Consider the following 23,568-nt stretch of genomic DNA (forward strand, 5'->3'; position numbering starts at 1 on the left):
CAAGGCAGCGATCTGAGGGGGCAGTCTCGTGTTCTTGGTTCGTTGTTAGAACGGTACTGTATTTCCGCATTGAGCGAGCGAGAATAATTAGTCGGCTCCGCAATGGACAGCAAGTCACTGCCAAATAAGAAGAGGTCAAGCTTTAAAATTGGCTTGGATTTTTTTGTGTTTCTGAGGGAAACCGATCGAGCAGCCGTTAGAGCGCGATCGGAACTGAAAGAAATTTACAACACCGAGTTCAAAGCAAGGCGAGTGTAACGGTGGTCGTGGCGATCGCGACTCACTCGGAACTCCTTTTACGTAGCATTTAACTGTTACTGTCTTTATTCCTGTGTGTTTTTCAGACATCAAGGGATCACTGTGCCAAACTTCAGCTCGGTGCTGTATGCCCTGAAAATGTCGAATAAAATCAACGTGAGCAGAGATAAAATTCGCGTCAAGTCCACGGTATGTATGGAGATACACAACCCTCTCATGCCTACAGGTTAAACGTACATCGTTTTCGTGTTTTCACGATTTAACATTGCAACAGTGGTTTTTTTGAGAATGGATATCGTCACAATTTTGCCTCTAACATGTAGTTGATAGCAATGCCGTGTGATTGGGTTTAGGTACTGACACAGAAGAGTTTCGTATTTTTGGACACAAAGTTGTAAACACAGTACGATGCTTCCCAGCAGCAATTGAGTAAAGTGTGCTGAGGAGTGATCGCGTGCAACTCAGCTGGTCCCAAAACAGCAGCCGTGAGTGAGTGCGTAATGTTGTGCACAGGTGACGGAGCTTTTGGTGGACCAGTGGCACATCTCCAGGAGAGCCAAAGCACAGACGGTCGTCAAAGTTGTGGATGCGAAGCCATCTCCAAGTCAAGCACCGCTTTCTGCTATGGAAGAAAATAAGAAAGTTGCCAGAGTCCTCGCGGAAATGCTCAAGAATGACAGGTAAAAGGACCCAACAAGAAATGTAGGATGCAGTAAGTGAGCTCCTACATCTATGCCTGCTGTGTGGGAACTGAAGGTTGTCCATGCCGCCTTAATAAGCATGTTCCAAGTATTAGTAGAAAACATTTTGTTTATTTGAAATGGACATGAAAAAAACATCGGACCAACCAGGTTCATTACAAGTATTTTGGCACGAGTGCTAATTCTCAACACTGGCACACTGGATAATAACCAGTGTTGCCACAGTTACCTTGGAAAGGCTACTTAGTTACTTTACTGACAAAAGTTTTCAAAAAATTAGGGTAAAAGAGGGTCTGAAAATGTCTGGCAGTGAATGAGTTAATAGTTCAGCTGTAGTGGAAACAGGTTTTTTTGTTTCATATGTCTCATCTTGATGAGTCACAGAATGCGAAAGGAGAAGCAGAAAATCAAGCAAGACGCTTGTGATGATTATGATGTACAGGAAATGACACAGTCTACAGGCTACAGTCTTGAAGACAAAAATTAGCAAAGGAATTTCAGACAGACAGAAAGACACCCTTGGCCTTGTTGGTGTTGCTTTATTTTCTGTTCTGTGCTGACTCCAGTTGATGTTTGGCCTTGGCGGCGGTTTGTGCTTCAGTGAGTGTCATGTTTTTTGTCCTGAGTCAATTCAAGCGCTCAGTTTTGGGAGGAAGTTCTGAAAGGTAATTCATGACATGACCAGTACTTTACTGTCCTATCTGTTTTGATTTTCTATTTTCATAGGTCTCGTTTCATTTCCGATAAAAATGGCATTGTCATCAGTTCAGACCATGAGTTCAATGATGGCTCACTTTGCTTGGAGCTGGGAACAGATCAGGTAGTATATATATTTTTAAAATGAAATTGTACCAATGTCTGTCGCAAGAGAAAATCATTTTTTAAAAATGTTTTTGCCCCATTTCATCTTTTTTTTAACAGTGTGTTGTGAATCTAAAAGTGGAAAACACAGGAACTCAAACTGTGCATTTCACCTACTACACTGCATTGCACAAGCTTAGCTGCTTCACCCTGAAGGATGAGCACAAGGTGACCCGAAAAAACCCACTTCCACTCAAGCCAGGTCCGAAAGAAACCTTTTCATTTACAAAACATTTACCGGCCTTAACATCAGGCACACCTGCTCCACCTGATAAATTTCCATCCAATTCTGCCATGGCAAGGCAGTATTCATTTGGCCGTTTTTGGCCGGATTTATTTTAAAGGAGAAGTCAACCCCCAAATTTTCTTTACAATATCGCTGGTGTGGAGCCAAAGCCTACTTCCAAAACAATCACTTATCAGGAGACCCCAAAAATGTCAAGTTTGTTCATCCATTAGCATTGCATCGTGAAAGAGAGCAAGCCATATTCAACACTTTGGATTTGTCATCAATAATGTGTAAAAATAAAAAGCACGCGTGTGGACTGACCAATAGTAAAGATTTGGAAAAAAAAAAATCACCAAAATGTGACTATGCAGCCCCACTAGTCTAACTCTGCATTCTGATTGATGTTGTGTTTGTGGAATATGAGTGGCGTAGTAAAATCCACCCGTTTTGTCCAGCTCTGGGGTTGGCCATTTTGTCACTTCTGTCGACTGAAAATGACATCACAGTGGCACAGCTAACAACCAATCACAGCTCACCTGTTTTATGAAGCTGAGCCATGATTGGTCGTTATCTGAGCCCTGAGCAACTGCGATGTCATTTTCAGTCGACAGCAAGTGACAAAATGGCCGCCCGCTGAGATGGCTAAAAACAGGTGGATTTTGCTGCATAACTAATATACCACAAATGCAATATTAATCCGAATGCCATGTTTACGCTAGTGGAGGCGCATAGAACATTATTCTTGTTCAGAAAAAAAATTGGGCCTATTTAAGAATGTAATATGGTCATGATTATAGTTTGCAGTCAGAATGAACTGCAGCACACTACACCAATACCATGTTTCTATTTTTGGGGGTCGAATATATCTCCTGTAGATCTCGTTGGACAGTGCAGACTGCAGGTGTCCCTAATGTTGACTGCATTTCCCCACTTTGACCCTTATTTGCCACCATAACGTTTCAGGTGATAGCTATTCAGTCCAGGTGCAGTACCACCTTGAGTGCCCTGGTAACTATCCAGTGACGTTGGCCTTTGAATTCCAGCAGAAATCCCCCGCTGCGCTCTTCTACATAATGCGCTATATTCAGGTTCATTATTTAAATGCACTGGCAATGGAACTGAAACCTATTGCTCCTTTCAAACGCTCCCATCCTGCTGATGGACAGTATGTGTGGAACTGCAAAGTTGTGGATGGAGTACCCCCTGATGGGTAAGTCCAAAACTTGATCAAGCCAATTTCATCGGCAACATTTCCACTTGGTCTGTAACGGGGAACTGAAATGATGGCGAAAGCACCCCAATTAAACACACGTTTTGGCGCAGGGTGCATTGCTCAGTTATGTTGCATATCGTTGCTGTGAAAAACCTTTGTCCAATTTTGGGGAAAAAAAAAAAATCATATTAATATAATGTCTGTAATACAGAAACACCAGTCACGTAAAAATAAGAAAATTGAAAAAAATGGACATAAGTGTTTTTCACAGTACAGCGACGATATGTGGGACTGATTGCAAGGTGGCCAAATTTATTACGATATAGGTTTGTGTTATCAGATTCTAACAAAAAGTTCAGGGAGCACCCAGGGTTGTCAGCATGTCTTAAAAAGTTAAATGAAAACTTAAAAAATAGCTTCATAGAGTTTTCTACAGCAAATGAAGTCCTCCGAAATTTTTAAATTACAGAAAAGTTACTTTCACATATCTTTGTTTTGATTTCAACACAGTTCTAAATTCATTTTTATCGGCCAACAGATTTTTAAAAAATGCAGATGCCGATATTCGTAGGAATACGGCCCGGCTGATAATCGGCCTGTCCTTACTATTTTGTATTCCAGAATGCGTCCAAATGAACATTTCTCTCGGTTTCAATTTTCCATGGAAATTAAAAACAGAAATAAAAATCTGTCCTTTTGCAACGCGACTCTCTGCTCATTGATAATGTCTCATTGTGATGCACTTTCTTCTTCTCAGGCTGTTACGGATGGAGCTGAAAAATGAAATTCCGCTTTATACCTATCCGTTTCCAAAAGATTGGCCAGAGCGGATCAAGTCACCAAACAAGGACCCTCCCATTGATAAAAGGTTGACACGCAGTGGAAAGAACATATGTACACTCCCCTGTTGGGAGGCCATTGCCATCTTCATGTGATATATAAGAAACCAAGAAAAATCCCTTCACATTTTTTCCACCATTGTCAGCCATAACCTGGAGAACTCAATTTAAAAAAAAAAAAAAATTACTGTGACAGGTTGTGCTCAGATTTAACCCATCACATTGAAACTTTAGTGAAATAGGAGTGGCCACACAACTTCCAACAGCAGAAGTTGTCTCGTGGTGTGTTTCTTTGCATTTGCACCAGTCACATTGTCCTCACATCGCATGTGTGCGTGGGGACGCAAATGGCTCGTCAGCCTTATTATCTGCCCTTGCAAACAAATACACTGTGGCTAAAAACAGACGCGCAACCCCCCACGCCATATTTTACAACCTGAAACAGTCTTCCTCCCCACAAAGAAATGTTCATTGATAAGGAACACCTGTGACTATCAATAAATCCATTATCCTCTTGCATCTATAGCTAAATGTAGCTTGGTCTCGCTCTTTTCTATATCTATATTTATATATAGATATAGATATATATAATATCACAAAAAGTGGCATTTTAACAGGGCTACGTATACTTGATCACATCCAAGCTAAGTTTCCACACTAACATTTCCTTTCATTTTTTTTTTTTTTTTTTTTTGGGCAGTTGTTTGAGCTTTAAGAACTACTCTCAGAAGCTCCACGGGTTGTTGTATTTAGAGGAGCTTCAGATGCAAACGGACATCAGGCGCTACTTCATCCCCAACAGTGACACAAAATTTGCCTGCATGGAAAGAGATCCCAGCAACAAGAAGCTGCTCATTCTCAAGGTTTGATTCCTTCCTCACGTTGGGCTTTGGTTACTTTCACAGATTAGTCACCTTTCTCTTTGTGTGGCCTCAAAACAAATAATACACTCTGTTGAACCTTTGCCTTGTTCTCATTTCAAGTTTGACTTCAAAACACCTGAACAAGCATAGCCCAGTTACACAATTTTCCTCTGGCGTATTATAAATGATTTCATTGTGAAAAATCACAAAACGTGTGTCTCATCCTGTTGTCAACTTCTGACGTTTGAAACGTGTTTGTCTTGAATTTTTGGGTCAGAGTTATGTTGCCGTTACCATTTAAACGTTCAACTGTCATTACAAAATCCAAATGCAGCTCGTCCATAGAATGACAAATTTGTGGAAAAGCCCTGCGCCAATGAGGCACTCTAAAACGGCGGCCACACCAACACGAACCCCCTGTCCACACACTAGGTGTCACGTCTGGACTTTAAAAAAAAAAACAAAAAAACGGCAGACAACGAGGCACTCTAAAGCAGCCACATCAACCCAAAGCGCTGGCCCACAACCTGGCTGTCAAGTTAGACTTTCTCATTAAAACATTTTTCACCGCCACGCTCTTTGACCTTTCTGTGTGTGATGTGCATGCACTCACAGCAGACAACGATGCGCTCTATAGTGGCCAGGCCCTCGGACCTTGCGAGGTGTAGATGAATTTTCAAGGGTGGGAGCATAGGTAGCCTGCATGTTATCTTACTAGCAAAGGCGCTTCAAGTTCTTCTGCTGATGGCCAAACTGTGGTACGGTGCTCCGTTTTAGCCACAGACCCAAAAATCTGGACAACTGAAATAGTCGAAAGTGTTTCAACGCCATTTCTCCACTATTTTGTACAAGACCGTTGTCAGTACGTACACGTGTTTACCTCCAGCAATTATCTTCACACATGTCGAATGTATTTAGAAACAGATCTCTGACTTCTAGGGCTGCTCCATTATGAAAAAAATATCACGATCAATTTTGGTAATGATTGAAATCACGATCATTCTACGATCGAAAATGTTTAAACGTAAAAAATGTAAAGACAAATTTCTTTGAAATGCTATAATTATGTAAGATCCGTTTGGACCGAACAAGATTTATAAAATTGGTTATTGAAAAAAAAAAAGTGCAAATGTATGATTTCCTTGTGTAAACAAACTGCGTTGGATATAAATGAATGTTAATAATCGTTTTTTACAATTATGCAAATGTTGTAATCATGGAGTGTCAGGTTCACACCACTTAGGACATTACCGGTAATAAATTACACACAATGAGGAGAGAAGCCGCTCAACACAATATTGTCGAGGGGAGCGAACGCAATTGGAACACCCTGAGCTTGTTTTGTCTGTGTGTGTAACATTCTTGCGCATGTGTGAAGGCACACAAAGCAGACTAGTCCGAGATTAGAACAAGGTGCAACAACGAGGCTAAGCATCCAATTTCTATCTTGCATGATCCAAACGTGAGACAAAAGGCTAGCATTATTTATCCATTATTCTTACCTGGAGTGTAATAATTGTAAATGAATTTCAATGAATTGCACAGCCCTACTGATTTCATTTCAACATGGCGAAGGAAAATAAAAGGATTGCGTGCGCCGTTGGACCTTTCAGGTGCCAGGTCTGTCTGAGAACCGTCCGTCGGTGCTACGCGGAGATCGGCTGCTGGTTTACCCGCAAGGAGATCCGACCCAGCAGAAGTACTGCGGTTATGTCCACAAAGTAGAGCGCGACTCTGTCAAACTGGGCTTCAGTTCAAAGTAAGAGACTCTGTTCAAGACTTTGCCCCGTGTCAAGAGGATCACGCGGCTTTGCGGATGTGCCCGCAGATTGCTGGATATTTTTGTGGATGGCATGAAGTTCAACGTGGAGTTCACCTTCAACCGGCTGATTCTGCGTCTGCAGCACAGAGCGGTCGACTTTGCAATCAAGTTTCAAATGGAAAAAGTGTTGTTCCCGCCGCCAGCCGGCCCCTCCTCAAAGGAAAAAGCTCACTTCACCGAACTCAGGTGAGGCGCGCAAGGCTTTGACAATTTCCACTTTGTCTGCGTGCAATGAAGAAAAATGGGATGAAGGCTAGTCTTTCACGAGGTACCAAGAGAGAAACGCATATCTCCCTCCCTCATTTCTGCCTCGCATCACATTCAGTCGTCAGACACCCCGGCGAAGAGGGAAAGCCCCTCCCTGATCAGGGTGGCCAGAAAAGACAACTCTGTTTCAAAGTGTGTGTTCATGTTTGTCATCACCGTGCTACTCGGAGAGTATTTTATGCAGGTGTTACTTCGTAAAGTAGTCACTGTTCAAACAGAGCAGAGACAGTCAAGTTTGGTTGAACATGTGTAGCTTATCGTCAACGTGTGTTGTAGTTTATTTGACAGACGGCTGGAGAAGAACCCCGAGCAGAGCAAAGCTGTGCGCCACATTGTAGCTGGCACCTCCAAACCTGCTCCCTACTTGGTGTTTGGCCCACCCGGCACAGGTGAGCCACACGCTGCTGCTGCTCAGGTGGTTGTTCTTGATCTAAGCAAGTCCACGCTCAAATGGGTCGTTGTGCTTTCAGGCAAAACCATCACATTGGTGGAGGCCATCAAACAGCTTGACAAGCTCCAGAAGGAGTGCCACATCCTTGTCTGCGCTCCGTCCAACAGTGCTGCGGATCTCCTCTGCACCAGGATTCTCCAAGGCCACGGAAATAAGAGCAAGGTGTACCGCATGTACGCCAGCAGCCGCGACCCACGGAGTGTCCCTAAGGACCTCAAGGTTAGTGCAGTGGAGGACAGTTGCCGGGGTACCTTGCTTACTCAAGAGAAGTGAAAATGCCACCGTTCCCGCTGAATCGCTGAAAAGTCAAACACGCCAACACAAAATGACAACTCGCACCCAAATGCTCACATTCAGTACAGAGTAGTGACGAAATGACACTTTGTGACGGCTCATTTGAGTTGGGATGGATTTTTCTTTCCAGGTCGTTTTATTGGGGAGAGCGTATTTCACAACGACATACAATTAAATCGACTAAAGAGCTTGGTCATGTAACAAATTTAAGTGAAGTCAAGTCCCAATTTATTTGTACCTCCACTAGATGAAGGTTCACCCATGGCGCTCCAGCTATATTGCACATTTCTCTGTCAAACGCAAAACATAACGTGCATATCTAAAATATCCTCACCTTCCTAAAAACATGTTGGATGAACATATGGATGATGTATAAGGTCCCCCCATTTTTTAATTTTTTTTTTTGGGGAGAGGGGGCAAAATATGACTCTGGCCATGATTTTAGGAAGGTGACAATATGTCATGTTGTATCGTGGCAGTTCTCCCAATTTGCAGGTACTGTATTCTGTGGTTCATAGCAACCTTTTTTTCTAGGCCGGGATAGATGCAGGACATGTTTTTGGGGCCAGCCACAACGCAGACAAGCTCGGAAGGTGACTGTGACAGCGAGCGCGTCGGGAGCGCACGTTTTTTGTGCGCTCTCAAATAAGTTCACAAGAAGTATGTGTAGATAGAAGTTGATGGGCATGTGGAGGGGCTATTTGAAGGCCTAAACTAACGTCTTTGTGTCACATTCGGGGGCTGTGAAAGTCTGCCCCCTGACTGCATTGTGTGCCGGCCGCTGTGTGTTTGCTGTGGGTCAAATGCAGAGAGAGGAAAAAATGGGGTTGTCCCGATCACGTTTTTTTCAGGTCCGAGTCGTGATCTGCCGATACCCTGATCCAATACAGATTCGAGTCATTCATTCAGAAAGAGTGTGCATCATATACATACATCAATGTGTATTTATATTTTATGGACCATTCCACCAAATCAGTACCACTTTCTTTTTGTAATACTCAAAAATAAACTCACAGTTCAATAGTTTTTTTCCCCCCCCTTTTTTGGTAAGCACAACATTTTATGACACACATATTGAACAACTCAATGTGCATTGGTTCATCTCAGCCTGTACTATTTGGCAATATATTTGCACATTTGGAATATTTTGTAGCTTTGTGACCTTTTAAATGTTCAGAAAATACTAAAAAGCGATCTTTCTCGCCCTATACAGGAGCAGCTGAAAAACAGCCCTAAAAAAAAAAAAAAAAAAAAATTGTGTGACTTGACAATCAATATGATTCCGATTCTGTTGTGAACATAGCAATGTCGCATCGCTGCGCGCGGGAGGAGTTTGCCGTGATGTGCTGTGCATGTCTGACCTCGGTGAACTGGTCAAATCTGTTCCCGTCTCATTGAGGCTTGTGGTGACTTTGCAGGCATACTCGAACCTGGATGGAGACTGTTTCGTTTTTCCTTCCAAAGAGAAACTGATGGAATATCGAATCCTTGTCACCACTCTGGTCACTGCTGGAAGGTAGCGTCACGTCATACATACGCTCAATGTTGATGTGCAATACTAATCATGCAGATTTGGGCATTTTACACAATTTTGCTGCTCCTTCATTCGTCGGTCTGTCATTTTTTGGGACGAACTGAATCGTAATAGTCGGTCAGAAGTCCGTTGGTCTGTCAGTCTGTCCCCCCGCCCCATTCGAAAACATTCGAAAAACAGGCGTTCATCAGTGACGGACTAACGGACGCGGTTAGTGACGATACGATGACAGATGAAAATCCGCTTCAGTCATTCGTCAGTGGGTCATTTTTAAAAGGTGCCCCGTTATTCATCAATTGTCAGCAAAACGGGCGTCCGTCAATGACGGACTGACGGACGGGTCCATCGGTATGACGGAATGCCCACCTCTGCTGATATGTCATATGTGTATTCTGTTTACGTAAGCCTGCACTGGACACTTGACTGGGTACACTGCTGGCGACGTCATAAGAATGCCTTTATTGATCCCACAATGAAAATTTCCCCACTGTGGGATCAATAAAGGCATTCTTATCTTATCTTATCTTATCTTGACTGGGTACACTGCTGGCGTCGTCATTATGCTGAATACAGAGCTTTATAAACTAGTACGCGTTGTATGATCTTATGTAAAACTTTAAAACAAAAGTATGCCAGGCAATAATGTTGACAGTAGTTGTGCCTATTGAAGGAGATGCATTGTTTTTTGTTTTTTTACAATTTAAAACAATCGGTCTCTGACATTCCTCAATAAAAATAGACCACAGATAAAGAATCATAGCTATTTGAAAACACACAAGCGTTTTTTTTTTTTTTTTTTTTGTCATTTCAAATTTGAAACAGCAAAGGCCCTCCTATGCTACATTAAATCTTAAATCTGTACTTTAGATACTGTACTGTGTTCTGTCCCATTGTTATTTCGTGTTAAAATGACAAGAAAGCTATTCCTAAATACATTTCTTTGTGACAGAGTGAATCCAAATTGACATGACTCCAGGCAACTTTGGAGTTGTGCGTCTCTTTTTTTTTTTTTTTGCTGGATGAGTAATTCCAATATGCAAGACACTACAACATAGCAACAAAGTGGATAACCTGACACACGAATTACTGTGGTGGCCAAACGAGAGGAGTTAACTGAGGTCACGGAGGGAAAAAAAAAAAGGCCCAATGTTTGATCCATCTGTGGTCTGGAAGCCATCCGCTTGTGCTGGTGCACCTGATGAAGGTGTGTTTTTCTGTACTCTTTGGTCTCTGCAGGTTGGTCACAGGAAACCTCCCCATGGGTCACTTTATGCACATTTTTGTGGATGAGGCCGGACATGCTACGGAGAGTGAATGTTTAATTCCATTGGCTGGTAAAAAGAGAGAGAGAGATCTTAAATGTTCTTGAACTTCCTCGATGCATTTTGGTTGATGTGCATTTGCGTTAAAGGGCTGCTGGACCCAGATTCTGGCCAGCTGGTTCTGGCTGGAGACCACAAGCAACTGGGACCCATTGTGGCATCCCCTCTTGCGCAACAATATGGAATGGGTAAGTCGAGTTGTTTATGCAATGCAGTGCGCGCAAGCTGAGTGTGTCACCGCTGTCTGTAGGCATTTCCCTCTTGGAGCGAATGATAACCATTTTCTCCGTGGAGCAGAAGGACGACGAGTTCAACGACCGCTTTGTCACCAAACTGCTGCGCAATTACAGGTGTTGCTCAAGCAATCTTTGCTTTTCCTCGTGGCGTCCGCCAGTCAGCTGAAATGATTTTGTTGTCCCCGCAAGGTCCCATCCTGCCATTCTGAAGGTTCCCAATGAGCTCTTTTATGGCGGAAAGCTCCAGGCCTGCGCTGACCAAATGCAATGCAACTCCTTCTGCAAATGGGAACACCTTGAAAAACAGGTGACGAGGAGAATTCATGACAATTCTGTTCATTCCAACGGGGAACATTACTTTGACATTCACGGAAGGACTTAAATAAGTCATGGTCCCACTGTGTTACGACCCCTCCTCGAGATGGCAAGGAGGAGGGGTCTAACATAGGCGTGAGAGTTGGAAGGGGTAAATGAAACGTGCACTAACACAAAACCTGGCCATTGAAACAACAAAAATGGAGTGATCGCCCCAAATCCCGACTGCCCTAGCGCACACGCCAACGAACAATGGTCGAGTAACGAATGGTCGAATTTATGGCGAAAACGAATGGATAAATGAGGGTTATGGCGAATTAGGTGCACTAAACCAAAAGACAGCGGTACCAACACAAAGATACAAGGGAATACCAGCAACACAGTCCCGCTTAAACTGCTGTCACACCTGAAGCAAATTGACTAATTTGGTCACTCTCCCCCTCACTGATTGGCTGCTGAGTTGGTGCCGAGAGCCACCAATCAGGAAGAGGCAGGGGGAGAGCACCCACACCCACGACACAACGTGCACAACGTGGGCCGTAACACACCGTATATTGATGACATGAATCTAAAATGGATGACCCCTGGTGCTGCTTGTTCTTGGAGTTGCTATCAAATAGCAAGTGTGTGTGTGTGATTTGCGGTAGGACTTCCCGCTGATCTTCCACGGCGTGACGGGCATCGACGAGCGCGAGGCCAGCAGCCCGTCGTTCTTCAATCGAGCCGAGGTGCAGGTTCTGATGGACTATGTGAGGAAACTGCTGCAGACGGCCGGCAAAAAGGGCCTGGCAACCATCTCGCCCGAAAACATTGGCATCATCACCCCCTACAGGAAACAAGTGAGAATTACTCTTGTTCCAGAAGGGCACATTCACACATTACTTTTGTTTACAATATTTAGCTATCCGCATTTTAGATGTCCTGTTTGTGTTGCTGGTAGTTGAATGTACCAAGTGTAGCGTCAAAATTGAAAGTGTGCTGATCAAGTTTTAACGCAAACTGTTGTATTAGACAGACAAAACTGCTCTTGTGCATCTGATATCGCGGACCTTTGACAAGCTACTTGTGTTGAATGGGAAGTGGGTTTCAATTTTAAATGTGGATGTTTTCTTTAACAGGTGCAGAAAATCCATCAGGCCCTTAATCGGCTTGAGAAAGAATTCAAATTTAAGGACATGAGTGCCCTGAAGGTAATTAGACAGCAAAGCCAACTTGCCTTGTGTAGTAGCCTGCTACAGAGTGAGATCAGATGATTGTGTTAAAAAAAAAAAAAGGCAACCCAGAGTATGCTGGAAAGGCTGCAAGTTGGTTGTGACTCGTTTGTGTCAGGTTGGTCCAGTGGAGGAGTTCCAAGGTCAGGAGAGGAGAGTGATCTTGGTGTCGACAGTCCGCAGCAGCCACAACTATACAGAGTTTGACAAACACTTCAACCTGGGCTTTGTTGCCAACAAGAAGGTACAACTCACCTTACACGGGAACTCGGACACGACAAGTCTCATTTTGGACAATTGTATGATTGGAGTTTTGGGAAAAGCTTTTAGTTAGCTCAAGCATGACTGTACCATTTTGTGTCCCAATACATCTACAGGCTACTTGTGAGCATTCGTCATACAGATGAGAATTGCAACATGCTAACGCATCCCATGTAGGAAGTTTCACCAAATGCACTCGTGCCATAGCGAGAGTAACCCAAGTAACCCAATTTACAGATTTTCCTCCTATGAGCCATCATTTGGCCGATGTTTCCTTTTGACTTGAGAGCAAATACTTGAGAGATGAACGCTGTTTGGTGGATGTGAACTCATCAACTCACTTCACATTTGGCACATTGTGAACATTTCTTGGGGGAAAAAAAAAGCTTCAAGATGTTTATTGACACCCCCCAATGAAATTTACCGTCCAACTAAACAAAATGAAGGGAATTACACTGTGTATTTACAACCATAGTTTTGCCTGGGAAAAGTCTTTCACATCATGCTAACAAACACGGCAAACCGCCATAGACGGGCTAATGAATAGCATTCGTGTTGTCGCGTTATAAATCACTTTTAGCAACTGCTATTTGATTACAAGTGTGGAGCAACACACCCAGACACATTCACAGGCATACGTTCTTTCTCCTCCGTGAACAACAACTATTTTTGACCGTGGCTTACCAGGCAGTTGTGACCATCCCCTTGTACATCTGTATTAAACTGCCCCAGCGTCCACTTAACTGCAGCAAAACCGATTTACCTTCTATTTCTTATTAATGCATGTTTTTTCTCCTATAGAGTGCTATTTTTCTTTAAAAAAAAAAAGAGGGGTGCTATTTTTACTTTAAAAAAAAATAAAAAGAGAGGGGGGGCTGAAATGGATGAATGGTACTGCTATTGATTTCAATAGTGTGCTCTGTCCCAACATGTGGACAAAATGCAACTGAGACGAATGTTCTCGTTTCTCAGAGGTTCAATGTGGCAATGACTCGAGCGCAAGCCTTGTTGATTGTGGTGGGAAACCCGGTGGTGCTCAGCACTGACGACACGTGGAAGTGGTATGTGCCTGCCCCATGACTTCTTTGTCACTGTCTACACATGCACTTTAGTGAAGAATAAAGCCAACGTCCCCGCCATGTGCAGCTTCATCAAGTACTGTCAAGATTCCAAGGCCGACCGCGGGTACAAGCCCGTGGAGGAGGAGGAAGCTGTGGCTGAAAGACATTCGTATATCTTCCACAAAATGCACTCTCAGGGTGAGGCGTCGCTCAACTCCTCACTTTGGAAACATTTTCAAACAGACGTTCACGCCATTTTGCTCTCCCTTCAGTGGAGGAGGACAACGAGGATGAAGTGCGCCGTCGACCGGAGGAGTGACCTGTGAAGAGATGGAAAAAAGGCATCCAGACTGTCGACGTCTGCATCAGGGACCAAAAATTAAACCTGCTGACTGCAATGAAAGCACAACCCAAATGAGTTCAGAAGAATCTTTATTACTAACAAAATAAGCCATGTGAAGAGTTTGTGAAGAATTATCACAATCTGTCACTTGAGGATTTTTTATTACAGGCACATTTTATACTGAAGTTCTTCAATATTGTGTTCTCAGTATGATGTTGTTGAAATATTTTGTCAAATAAAGATCTATTTACTAATGCTGGTCATGAAATAAATTGAGATTTATGAGTGGACGGTTGCTAAATTGGGAGGCCCAGCGGCCTCTTCGATGACCACTTGCTAAAATCAACCAAACTTTTAAACTCGTCGAGATTTTGCATGATCTTTTTCGTTCCCCCTTTTTACAGTAACTTGAACAATTATTTACTTTTGATTTAAAAACTTAAGTCATGAATTGGCCGTGTACATATAATGCGATGATTAAACATTTGGTTTCATGGTCATAACGTCCCAATGAGGGAAGGTGGAATTACACAGCGGTCTCCCACAAAAAAAAATGAGTTGGACAGCCGTGTTGTGCATTTGTAAAACGCCACACAGCGACATCAACGTTAGTCATTATTCATTTTGTCCGGCCATATTATAAATCTGGATTGCCTCCAGTCCGCTGGCTGTTATCAGCACATGCTCCGACTTCAGAATAGAGAAAAAACCCAAGAAACCCAATTGCGATCACTGAAGACACCCTGGAAAAGAATTGTTGGAGCAGTGAATTAACATCTGGGTTGTGACGCAAACAGAGACAGGCAAAGCAGGAATTAATTCAACACAAATTGGACAGAAAGCAACTTATTGCAGACGTGATGTATTTGTTAAGTAATTGCACATAAATACAAACATTGGAAGGAGGAAGTTGCGAGTCCTTGGTGTCAACAGACGGAAGACAAAAAGAAAAGTGTGAGAAGCAGAGGGAAAAGTCCTACAAAGGCCAATGGATTTTGCTGTTACAGGCGTGTCAGTCTTTGATCTTGGCCAGCGGCGTATCTGCATGGTCCACGGACGCCACCGACCAAAGGGTTCTCCACATTGCTCCAGGCCTTGGTCAGGTGGCCTTTGGCACGCCAGCTGCCCCCTCACAGCAGCTGGCAGCCGTTCCTCTTCTTGCGCTTGCGCACCTGCAGGGCGGCCCGGGTGGCCATCTCAAACACCTCCCGCACGCCGTCCTTGGTCTTGGCCGAGCACTCCAGGTAGCCGAAGGCGCTGATGCGGTTGGCCATGTCTCGACCTTCGTCGGACTTGACCGGCTCCTGCGGGTGTTAACGAGAAGCAAAAATAAATAAATAAATGAATTGTGCTTTTGTTGGAGCATTTAGCTGTTGGTCAGACTCGGACCGCACCTGTTTCATCTTGGCCAGCTCTCTGCGCGTGTTCTCGTCGTTCCTGAGGTCCTTCTTGTTGCCCACTAGGATGATGGGGACGTTGGGACAAAAGTGCTTCACTTCGGGTGTCCATTTCTCCGGAATGTTCTCTATGAGAAGGGAAAATAAAATGTAGTGGTGACTTCGCACGTGCATCTCAAACGTCAAAGAAATGGCCCACACGGTGCTCCTCATGGATATGCCTTTTGACCAGCAGGGGGCAGTAGAACACAGGGCAAACACGAAGCTCACTCGGTGACTCAGAAGCTAGTCAGTGTTTTTCGCCAACCATAAACAATATGATATATAGTCTTGTCTATGTCTGCTGCTTAAAGAGTTACATAAACACTGAGACTGTTGATTACATTTGTTAGCCTGTCAATTGAGTTTTGCGTTGTCTTATTAAACTAGTGGGCATTCCTAAGGCAAAGCTGTGTGATTTCTCTGTTTTATGTTTCGCTTGACAGTAAACTCCAACTTAGAAGTGTCAATAAATAGCTCGAAGCCTCTTGTGGAGATTTGTTCACTCTGTCAAACTGCTGCTTGCTTAAAAGTCAAATGAGTTCTCAAATCTTTGCGTGGAATTAAAAAAAAGTCAGCAGTCCCTAACCACCAGTGCCCGGTTGTTCAAAACTTGGTGGGTTTTTTTTATTTTTATTTTTTTAACCACTGGTACAGTAGATTTAACCAACCATTAACCAGAGCTGATTATTCTGCTTATGTGACGGACGAGTCTGTCTATCCGCCTATGATGACCATTTTGTAGGCGATAAAAGACAGCAACCTAAAAAAAAAAAAACGAACTAAGTACAGTTGGAAGCCGATTTTTTCCGTATATGTAATCGTTTATCGTCTATTTTTGCAGTGAGGTTTCAGTTTCCCGTTGGCTGACGCTTCTGGGTCCTAAAAGGAGACGCAGTGAGTCAGTCTTGTTTCAATATTGCTCAGCAGGTACTAGTGGAAGTTGGTAGATGGAAACGCAAATGAAAACCTGTTTAATATGATAGCCGACTACCATTTGCTCCGGCCCGACAAAAAGGCGGCTAGACGTTTTAGTAAAACGTCCACGTTTTAGTAAAACGTCCACGTTTAAGTCATCCCATTAACGTGAACATTCATGCTTCATGTATTGCTTACAAAAACATTGAAACAACGTTTGCTGTTAGTGTATACGTTCAACATACGGACTGTATGCCAGCACTGAAAGGTTACCTTCAATCATAGACTTGATGTTTTTCCTTGTCAGCAGAAAATGTCCTGCTTCTTTTCTTCCAATGAGCGCTCAGGACCATTTGGCTACCGAAGGTAAACAAAATGAGAAACCAAGGCACATACCGATGCTAACCAGTGACGTTAACCTTAAGGTTATCTTTGACGGTGCGGTTAACTAACTACGTGGTTTGAATTTAATAAAGAAAAAACGTCTTTGGGGAGCTTGTTCAGAAATGGGAATATGCAACATAATGAAACAAAAGAAGAACGAGGCCGACAACGAAAAAGAAAACTACGTACATCATTTAAGCGACACTACCAGTAGTCCTACTTTAAATGCATTATATCGCAAAAAATCATGTTTAATATTAGATAACCTGCAAAAAAAAAAAAAACATTCAATACCTTGCTTCCATTTACAGCCTGTTACTTTTGGTGAAGGATTGTCTGTACCGATGCTGAGCAAAAGAAAATGACGGCGAAGATTGGGGAGCGCTGCATCAGGTGCTGCACACAATGGCAGCATTTTCCCTTAAAAGGGAAACGTTGGCGTTTCCTCCTTGCTGTGGTCTGTGCAAATCTAAACACAGAGGTCACGAGCCCTCTGCTCAAGTGCCCAGAGAAGGAATACCAACATGGCGTGGGAAAGAACATACGCACATGCTTCTCATTCATAACACTCGACAAAATAAATAAATAAAAAAATAAAAACACCCCCCCAAAAAAACAAAAAAAACCCCGAAATGGATAAAGCGGCTTTCAAATTGGAGCTTGCAATGTAGTCACAGAAAGTAGGATAGAAACGATGACTACGATGAGAATGGCATTTCTTTGAATCCCTCCCTCCTCAATGCTGCTCTTTGTCTTTGCTTGTGCAACATTCTTAAGACGACTTTTGTGCGCGTGAGAATATTGCCGCTGTGACAAGTGAGTTTCTCTCACTCAAGTCCAAGCCCACTGGACCCGAATATCTCCAGATGTCGGCAGCAGCATGTGGAGCGAGCGGCCAGTTTTTTGGGGGGCTCGACTTACCAAGACTGTCGGGGCTGTCGATGGAGAAGCACATGAGGATGACGTCGGTGTCCGGGTAGGAGAGAGGCCTCAATCTGTCGTAGTCCTCCTGACCTGCCGTGTCCCACAGCGCTAGCTCCACCTGCCGGAAGGGGGCACAAAATAGGTCAGCGCCCTTCAAATGGGGGGGGGGGGGGACTCCAAAAACCCTCCACGAGTACTTTATGCTGAGGGGGCCACAATTTTTCATCTTTGCTCCTGGGGGGCCACATAGGAAGGATCATGCATTTCCTAATACAGATTGAGGACAAAAATGCTATTTTAAATATGCAAAAAAAAAAAACAAAAAAAAAAGTGTGCGTCATATATATTCATTTTTGATCATAACTTTCTCAAGGCATGTCAGTTCAGTTGTTCTTTTTGCACTTGAGTGCCGATTAAAAAAAATTTTTTTTTTTAGGCTGATTTAACGTGAATCTTAACAACAGTTGCCCCGTCCCTATGTGGCCTTTCCCCAAGTTGTGCTTTTCCGCACTTTGGACACTGTTTGCCACGGTGCGCTCATTTCAAGTGTGTCCATCGTTTGGCCGCTGCCAATACTGGCCAGGCGACGCCGGAGCCAGCTACAGCTTCAACGGCGCGTGACGCTTGCAGCTTCATTTGCATCCGACATGCCGGATTTTGTGGAGCAGGAAGCAGGAACAGGAAAGGAAATGAGTCATTTTGTACAAAGGGTGGGGTGGGGGGTGGGGGGGGGGGGATTTCCACGCCGCCACAGGAAGGTACCACTGATCCATTTCCTGTTGTTGGCTGCAGTTCAGCTGCACACTTGCAAAGAAAGAAAAGTCCCAAGCGCTCGCTCAGATGACACGCGCGCGTTCCCGGCGGACCAAACATGAAGTACCTGTTTGCCATCCACCTCGATGTCCGCGATGTAATTCTCAAAGACCGTGGGCACGTAGACCTCCGGGAACTGGTCCTTACTGAAGACGATGAGAAGGCAGGTCTTCCCGCACGCGCCGTCGCCCACGATCACCAACTTCTTCCTGATGGCTGCCATCTGCAAGTGCAAGCAAGACACTTTGCTTAGCGGGGCGCCAAAGAAGTCGGCCCTAGAGGCACTTTGGCCAAACGCCGCCCTTCCTGGGCTGGGTCCCGTGTGGAAAAGTAGCAGACGGGAAAAGAACAAGCACTGGTCTACCACTGTCAATATCGCACGCACGCACACAAGCGCCTCTCATGGGAGGCTCCGAGTCCTGAAGAAATGTTTTATTCTTTTGTTTGTTTTTACAATTAAGTCAACCAGATATGTCCATTGAGTCTGAAACCCGGGCTCATTTTGCAGATAATCCTTCTACAGAAACTACGTTGCCTCAAGAAAAGTAGTTTTGAGTGCAAAAAAAAAAAAAAAAGCCTTCCTAATCTCAACGGGCGTTTTAATGACCGCTTCACATCACTCCTCTGCTTCTCCGCTTTTAATGACTTCTCGTCTTAAATCGAGTCTAATTTTGGTGCTTGGGTATTCAATTGGACATGTGGCAGTAATTGGGGATTACAAAGTGTTGATTTGAACATGACAATCAAGTCATCACTGCCACTGCCAATTAAATGCAATACATGACAACATGATCCTTTTTGAGGTCATGTCTACAAAAACAAAGGGACATACAAAAAAAAAAAAAGTACTGGGAATTTTGCAACAATTTTATTTGAAACAATCTCACACCTGGTGCAAATATTTTTTTTTTCTTCTGCCTTTTACTTTCTATCAAGTCAAGTGTCAAGTGTCATTCTCTTTGTTTTATGTTTCCTTTGACAGTAAACAACAACTGGGAGTAGCAATCGACAACTTGACGCCTCTTTTCTGAAAAAGTGCTCACCGTCTGCCAAAGGGGCAACTTGTTGTGGCCATCGGATGAAAAAGAAAATCCGCTCATCTGGAGGAGCTGTACACGGAGCGACACGAATGACGTGAGCGTGCAGCCGCAGCAACCTCAGCTCTGAGAGGCTATTGCGAGGACTGCAGCTCCAATGCTACTTCAACATACGGTGCTCTGCTGAGCACAAGAGAGGCGTCATAACGGCCAAGGGACACGTGCCTCAAGACAACTGATCACAGCTTGTTAAATACTTGCCCTGACCGCATGTGAAGAGTACAAAGGTACAAAGTTCCTGTACTGATCACATGCAGCGTGCATGCCCACACATTTTTTATTTGTACTCCTTCCCGGACACGTAATCGTTTTATAGTTTGAAGGTGTCACAAAAGCAAAAAAAAAAAAAAAAAAAAAAAAACTTAGCGTCAAAGTCACTGTTCTGCTTGACATGTTTCGTGTCGTTTTGTGTTTTGGGTGAAACCAACCCAGGGTCTACGAATGATTACCAAACAACTGGAAAAGCTGCAAACAAACTTTTTCTTCTTCTGGTGAAAGAAGAGAGAGTCTACTTTCTTTTGGCAGCTCATCTAACAGAACACAATATTCTGTGCGAGATCAGCCAAAATGCTCCAAACGCTTGACCAAATACAGAACTTTGCTTTGAACGAGTTACGAAGAACACAAAACGTCTTGGGCTGGACTTGAATGACTGGAGACGGAGTCCGGTCTGGTCCGGATGAGTGTGATCCAGACGCAGAGGTCAAAAGAAACGGTTCCGTTAACTAAGACAAACTCGACTTGAGACTGTCCACCGTTGGTGAACATGAATGGGAGAGGTGACCGATCTGACCCCCCCCCCCCCCCCCCCGGGGGCCGGCGTCACTGATAACGTTGTTCATGGAAGAGAGTTGGAAGCAGCAGAGTGCATTCCTGTGATTAGCAATGGCTCACTGACTGCTCACGCAGGTCCCTGTGTGAAAATGGGAGACGACAAGCTAGGAGGAATGTCGAACCCGCTTCAACCCCCACTCCCCCCCCCCCCCCCCTCCTCACACACACACGCGCACTTCTAAACAATACATGGTGACAAGAAGTTGTTGCGAGTCCATGGCTGATGACACACTACTACGCTTTTACACTTGATGTGAAGTCAGGCGGAATATTTCTCCAGAACCAGAAGCGGCAAAATCATATTTCGTCACCACATTAAAGACTGCAATGTTCACTAAAATCTAAAAACGCAACAATAATGTTGTTATACCTTTCGGGTTTTTGAATTTTTTTTTTTTTTGGTCAGCCCTAATTCACGGGACGTCAGTTAAACGGTGACTATCATGAGCGCAGCAGATGAACGAATCGAGCAAGCAAGCTTGTGAAAGCAATTGAGTGAGAAAAAAAAAAAGAAGAAAAAAAAAAAAGGATATATTATAACCGAGTCATGCCACGAAAATAATTTCACTTTGTAACAAAAAGCAAATTTAATTGAAGTCATCCATTTCAAACGCTGGAGCAAACACAAAAGCAGAAGTGGCTGTTGAGGATCTGGGCCAGTCCAGAAGCTCGAGTCAGACAACGTGGCCAAAGCCCAAAACGGGACAGCACCACCGAGACTCGGCCCAGTTTATCACCGCTGCACAGAGCGCAGCTCTGATGTGGGCCCACATTTGACTCTTGACCGCACTCGCGCAACTAACGTCGAAGGGGGTCGACGCCGGTGCGCGTCGTAAGTCAAACAAGTGCCAGGGAGAAGCTTGCCTTGTCTTTGAGTCCTAACACGTGTTAAAAGGATGAGCCAAAGTACATTCCGTAATGAAGAGTGGTTCTGGGAGGATGCTGACTGGGATCTGTCATAAACAACCAACTGCTGCGCCAACACGGCACTTTTCTGCAGTCCATTTGCCTTCATACAGTGGAGAAAAAAAAAAAAAGAAGCAGATTCAAGATTAATATCTTCTACAGTGTTGCACATAATGATTTATGTGTAGCATTTCACCTAGTAGACGGCTGATAGGTGCTAAAATCAATTCTGGTGTACTTGGATTGGCCTGGCTACTACGTTGATAGTTTGTTACCGAGGTTGCAGTTTGTTTCGGCGCTGATGTCCATACTGTACGTCTTGCCCAGCACACGGTTCTCCGATAGCAGTCGGACACAGACAAACACTTGGAGGCGACGGCAAATTCAATGCTGAACTCGGCTCGGCTGGCAAAAGGCACCGGCTGCGGCCAGCGGCAAGTCCGATCAACAAGGAGCCGCTTGGCGAAGTGGTGGCAGCCGGGCGGTCGCACGTAGCCACGCGGCATGTCACGTCCACAAAACAAAGTCAGAATGGATCGCAACACTTGTCCTGCCATACTTTTTAGGATTTTAGTACTTGTGGCCTTCTCATGCGGCAGCCTTGCACGTCTTTGTACTCACTTGCTTTGGTGCTTAACACACAGGAAACACGGCATGCCTCTAAACTGCTACTTACTTGTTTAAATCCACTTGACTCTCTGGCCGTTTTTCCATCTCAAGAATGCAGAATACGGGTCGAGAGTGAGGACAGTCTTGGTAAGACCGGTCTCAAAGAACATCCTTCCCGCCCGGATCTGACGTATTGCTGTCATTCCTCACAGTTCCATCACGTGACTAGAGATGACTTGGTGTTATTTTCCCATTTGTGACAATGTTGTACAGCTGTGTGCTCCTCCCACATGACCTGTCCCGCTTGAGGGACTTGGTGTCTCTTTCTTTCTGTGTCATGTCACTATGGAGACGATAACGTTTGACCTTCTCCTCCGCCCGTGTGTGAAGCACACAAACTAGGCGCTGCATCGGGATCGAGCCTAAGAGATGGAGATTAGGAATCCTCTCAAACTTGCCAATGTAAGCTTCCGCGCTTTACAAAATGTCCTCTTCAGGAGTTCCTGCCGCTACAAGTGCAGACATTCAAACAGGAAACACTCCCAGAGTATTCTACTCATCTGCATGCCTGACACATTTTGCAAATTTCTGGCCATGCCCCTTGACTAGTCTGACATCAGCTACTAGCTGAGCGAAGCCGCCTCTGATCAACACCAAAGCCAACCCCCCCGCGGCCACCCAAGCCATTGGTGAAGAGCAGAGCAGCGACTATGGCGACAACCCACCACGAGGCGAAGTGGCATCTGTGCGCTTTGAGCCAAGGCCCGACGACGCTGTTCTACAGTGTATGTGGAGGGCATGAGCACTAGAAGACAAGACCTCGCGAGCAGCAAATGTGCTGCCAGAATGATAAGCAGCCCGCAAGCAACGAGCCAGGACCTGACGTGTTGCCGTCAGTGGAGGTCTACTTCAAACAAGAGCCACAATTCGCTTCATGGCATTGACTGACAACACGTATTATATTGTCTTTGGGCTACACTAAAATTCAGACGAAAAATTGTGTCTCCTACTTTTGGATTTTTCATTGTTATTAGTTTTCATTTCTCTTTGATTTTTTTATTCACTTGAGTTTTTGTTTTTAGAATTTTTTTTGGGGGGGGGGTCATTCTTTCAAAAATGCTTTGTTTTTTTTAAATATATGTCGAGCGCAAGATTTAAAAACAAAAAAGTGGACCACACACTGTTGTGTTGTGTAATGACAAACTACACTTGCCGAGCGACTGTTTGACCTTACTTCTCGTGCAGCTACCGATGTGCAGCAATACCCAACTACATTTTGAATGAACCTCAAAAGCTCATGCATGAGATTGACATCCTAAAATGTAGTTTAATTTTCATATGTTTTCAAAGCATTTTGCTTTTATCATTTACAGATTTGTTATTTTAGTTTGAATTATTTCTTGAGTTTTTGTTAACTCTCTTAACCTTGCTCCTGATTAAACAAACTGTTCCATGCAGCTCAGCTAACTCTTGAAATATCACTGTTTGCCATTTTGGATTCTCTTGGATTACATGATTTTACATGACATGACATTATTACACACTTAAGCAATGAAAGCTTTCACA

The 23,568-nt window shown here is 44.1% G+C and overlaps 2 protein-coding genes across 3 annotated transcripts in view; one reads left to right on the plus strand and one right to left on the minus strand.

Moving 5' to 3' along the window:
* Positions 1 to 14,340, plus strand: LOC147153937 (putative RNA helicase mov-10-B.2). Of its 2 annotated transcripts, XM_086038060.1 has the most exons (23): positions 2 to 248; positions 345 to 447; positions 772 to 938; positions 1,686 to 1,779; positions 1,881 to 2,022; positions 3,013 to 3,259; positions 4,020 to 4,130; positions 4,802 to 4,964; positions 6,578 to 6,723; positions 6,793 to 6,972; positions 7,330 to 7,442; positions 7,524 to 7,723; positions 9,217 to 9,314; positions 10,569 to 10,666; positions 10,744 to 10,842; positions 10,905 to 11,004; positions 11,080 to 11,197; positions 11,853 to 12,044; positions 12,324 to 12,395; positions 12,535 to 12,660; positions 13,650 to 13,738; positions 13,824 to 13,936; positions 14,011 to 14,340. In XM_086038060.1, the coding sequence occupies exons 1-23, from the start codon at positions 103 to 105 to the stop codon at positions 14,055 to 14,057; spliced, it is 2,964 nt and encodes a 987-aa protein (XP_085894186.1). In that variant the 5' UTR covers positions 2 to 102; the 3' UTR covers positions 14,058 to 14,340. The 2 variants fall into 2 exon arrangements, with proteins under 2 accessions (XP_085894194.1, XP_085894186.1); XM_086038068.1 differs by lacking the exons at positions 13,650 to 13,738; positions 14,011 to 14,340 and having other exon boundaries at positions 1 to 248; positions 13,790 to 13,936.
* Positions 14,154 to 23,568, minus strand: part of LOC147153938 (rho-related GTP-binding protein RhoA-D) — an 11,054-nt gene continuing 1,639 nt past the window's right edge. The window contains exons 2-5 of the mRNA XM_086038093.1: positions 18,624 to 18,779; positions 17,741 to 17,861; positions 15,476 to 15,606; positions 14,154 to 15,385 (exon numbers count right to left, since the gene is read on the minus strand). Of these exons, the coding sequence (XP_085894219.1) occupies positions 15,212 to 15,385; positions 15,476 to 15,606; positions 17,741 to 17,861; positions 18,624 to 18,779 (582 nt within the window). The 3' untranslated portion in view covers positions 14,154 to 15,211. The remainder of the gene's footprint in view (positions 15,386 to 15,475; positions 15,607 to 17,740; positions 17,862 to 18,623; positions 18,780 to 23,568) is intronic.

The sequence above is a fragment of the Filicampus tigris genome, chromosome 1, assembly GCF_054856515.1.
Source record: "Filicampus tigris isolate MCC_2025a chromosome 1, RoL_Ftig_1.0, whole genome shotgun sequence".
In the NCBI taxonomy this organism is placed as follows: Eukaryota; Metazoa; Chordata; class Actinopteri; order Syngnathiformes; family Syngnathidae; genus Filicampus; species Filicampus tigris.

Coding starts and splice junctions, on each gene's coding strand:
- LOC147153937 (XM_086038060.1), top strand. CDS start 103: ATGGACAGCAAGTCACTGCCAAATAAGAAGAGGTCAAGCTTTAAAATT. Junction 3,260..4,019: donor GATGGAGTACCCCCTGATGG/GTAAGTCCAAAA, acceptor TCTTCTTCTCAG/GCTGTTACGGATGGAGCTGA. Junction 12,045..12,323: donor TCACCCCCTACAGGAAACAA/GTGAGAATTACT, acceptor TTTCTTTAACAG/GTGCAGAAAATCCATCAGGC.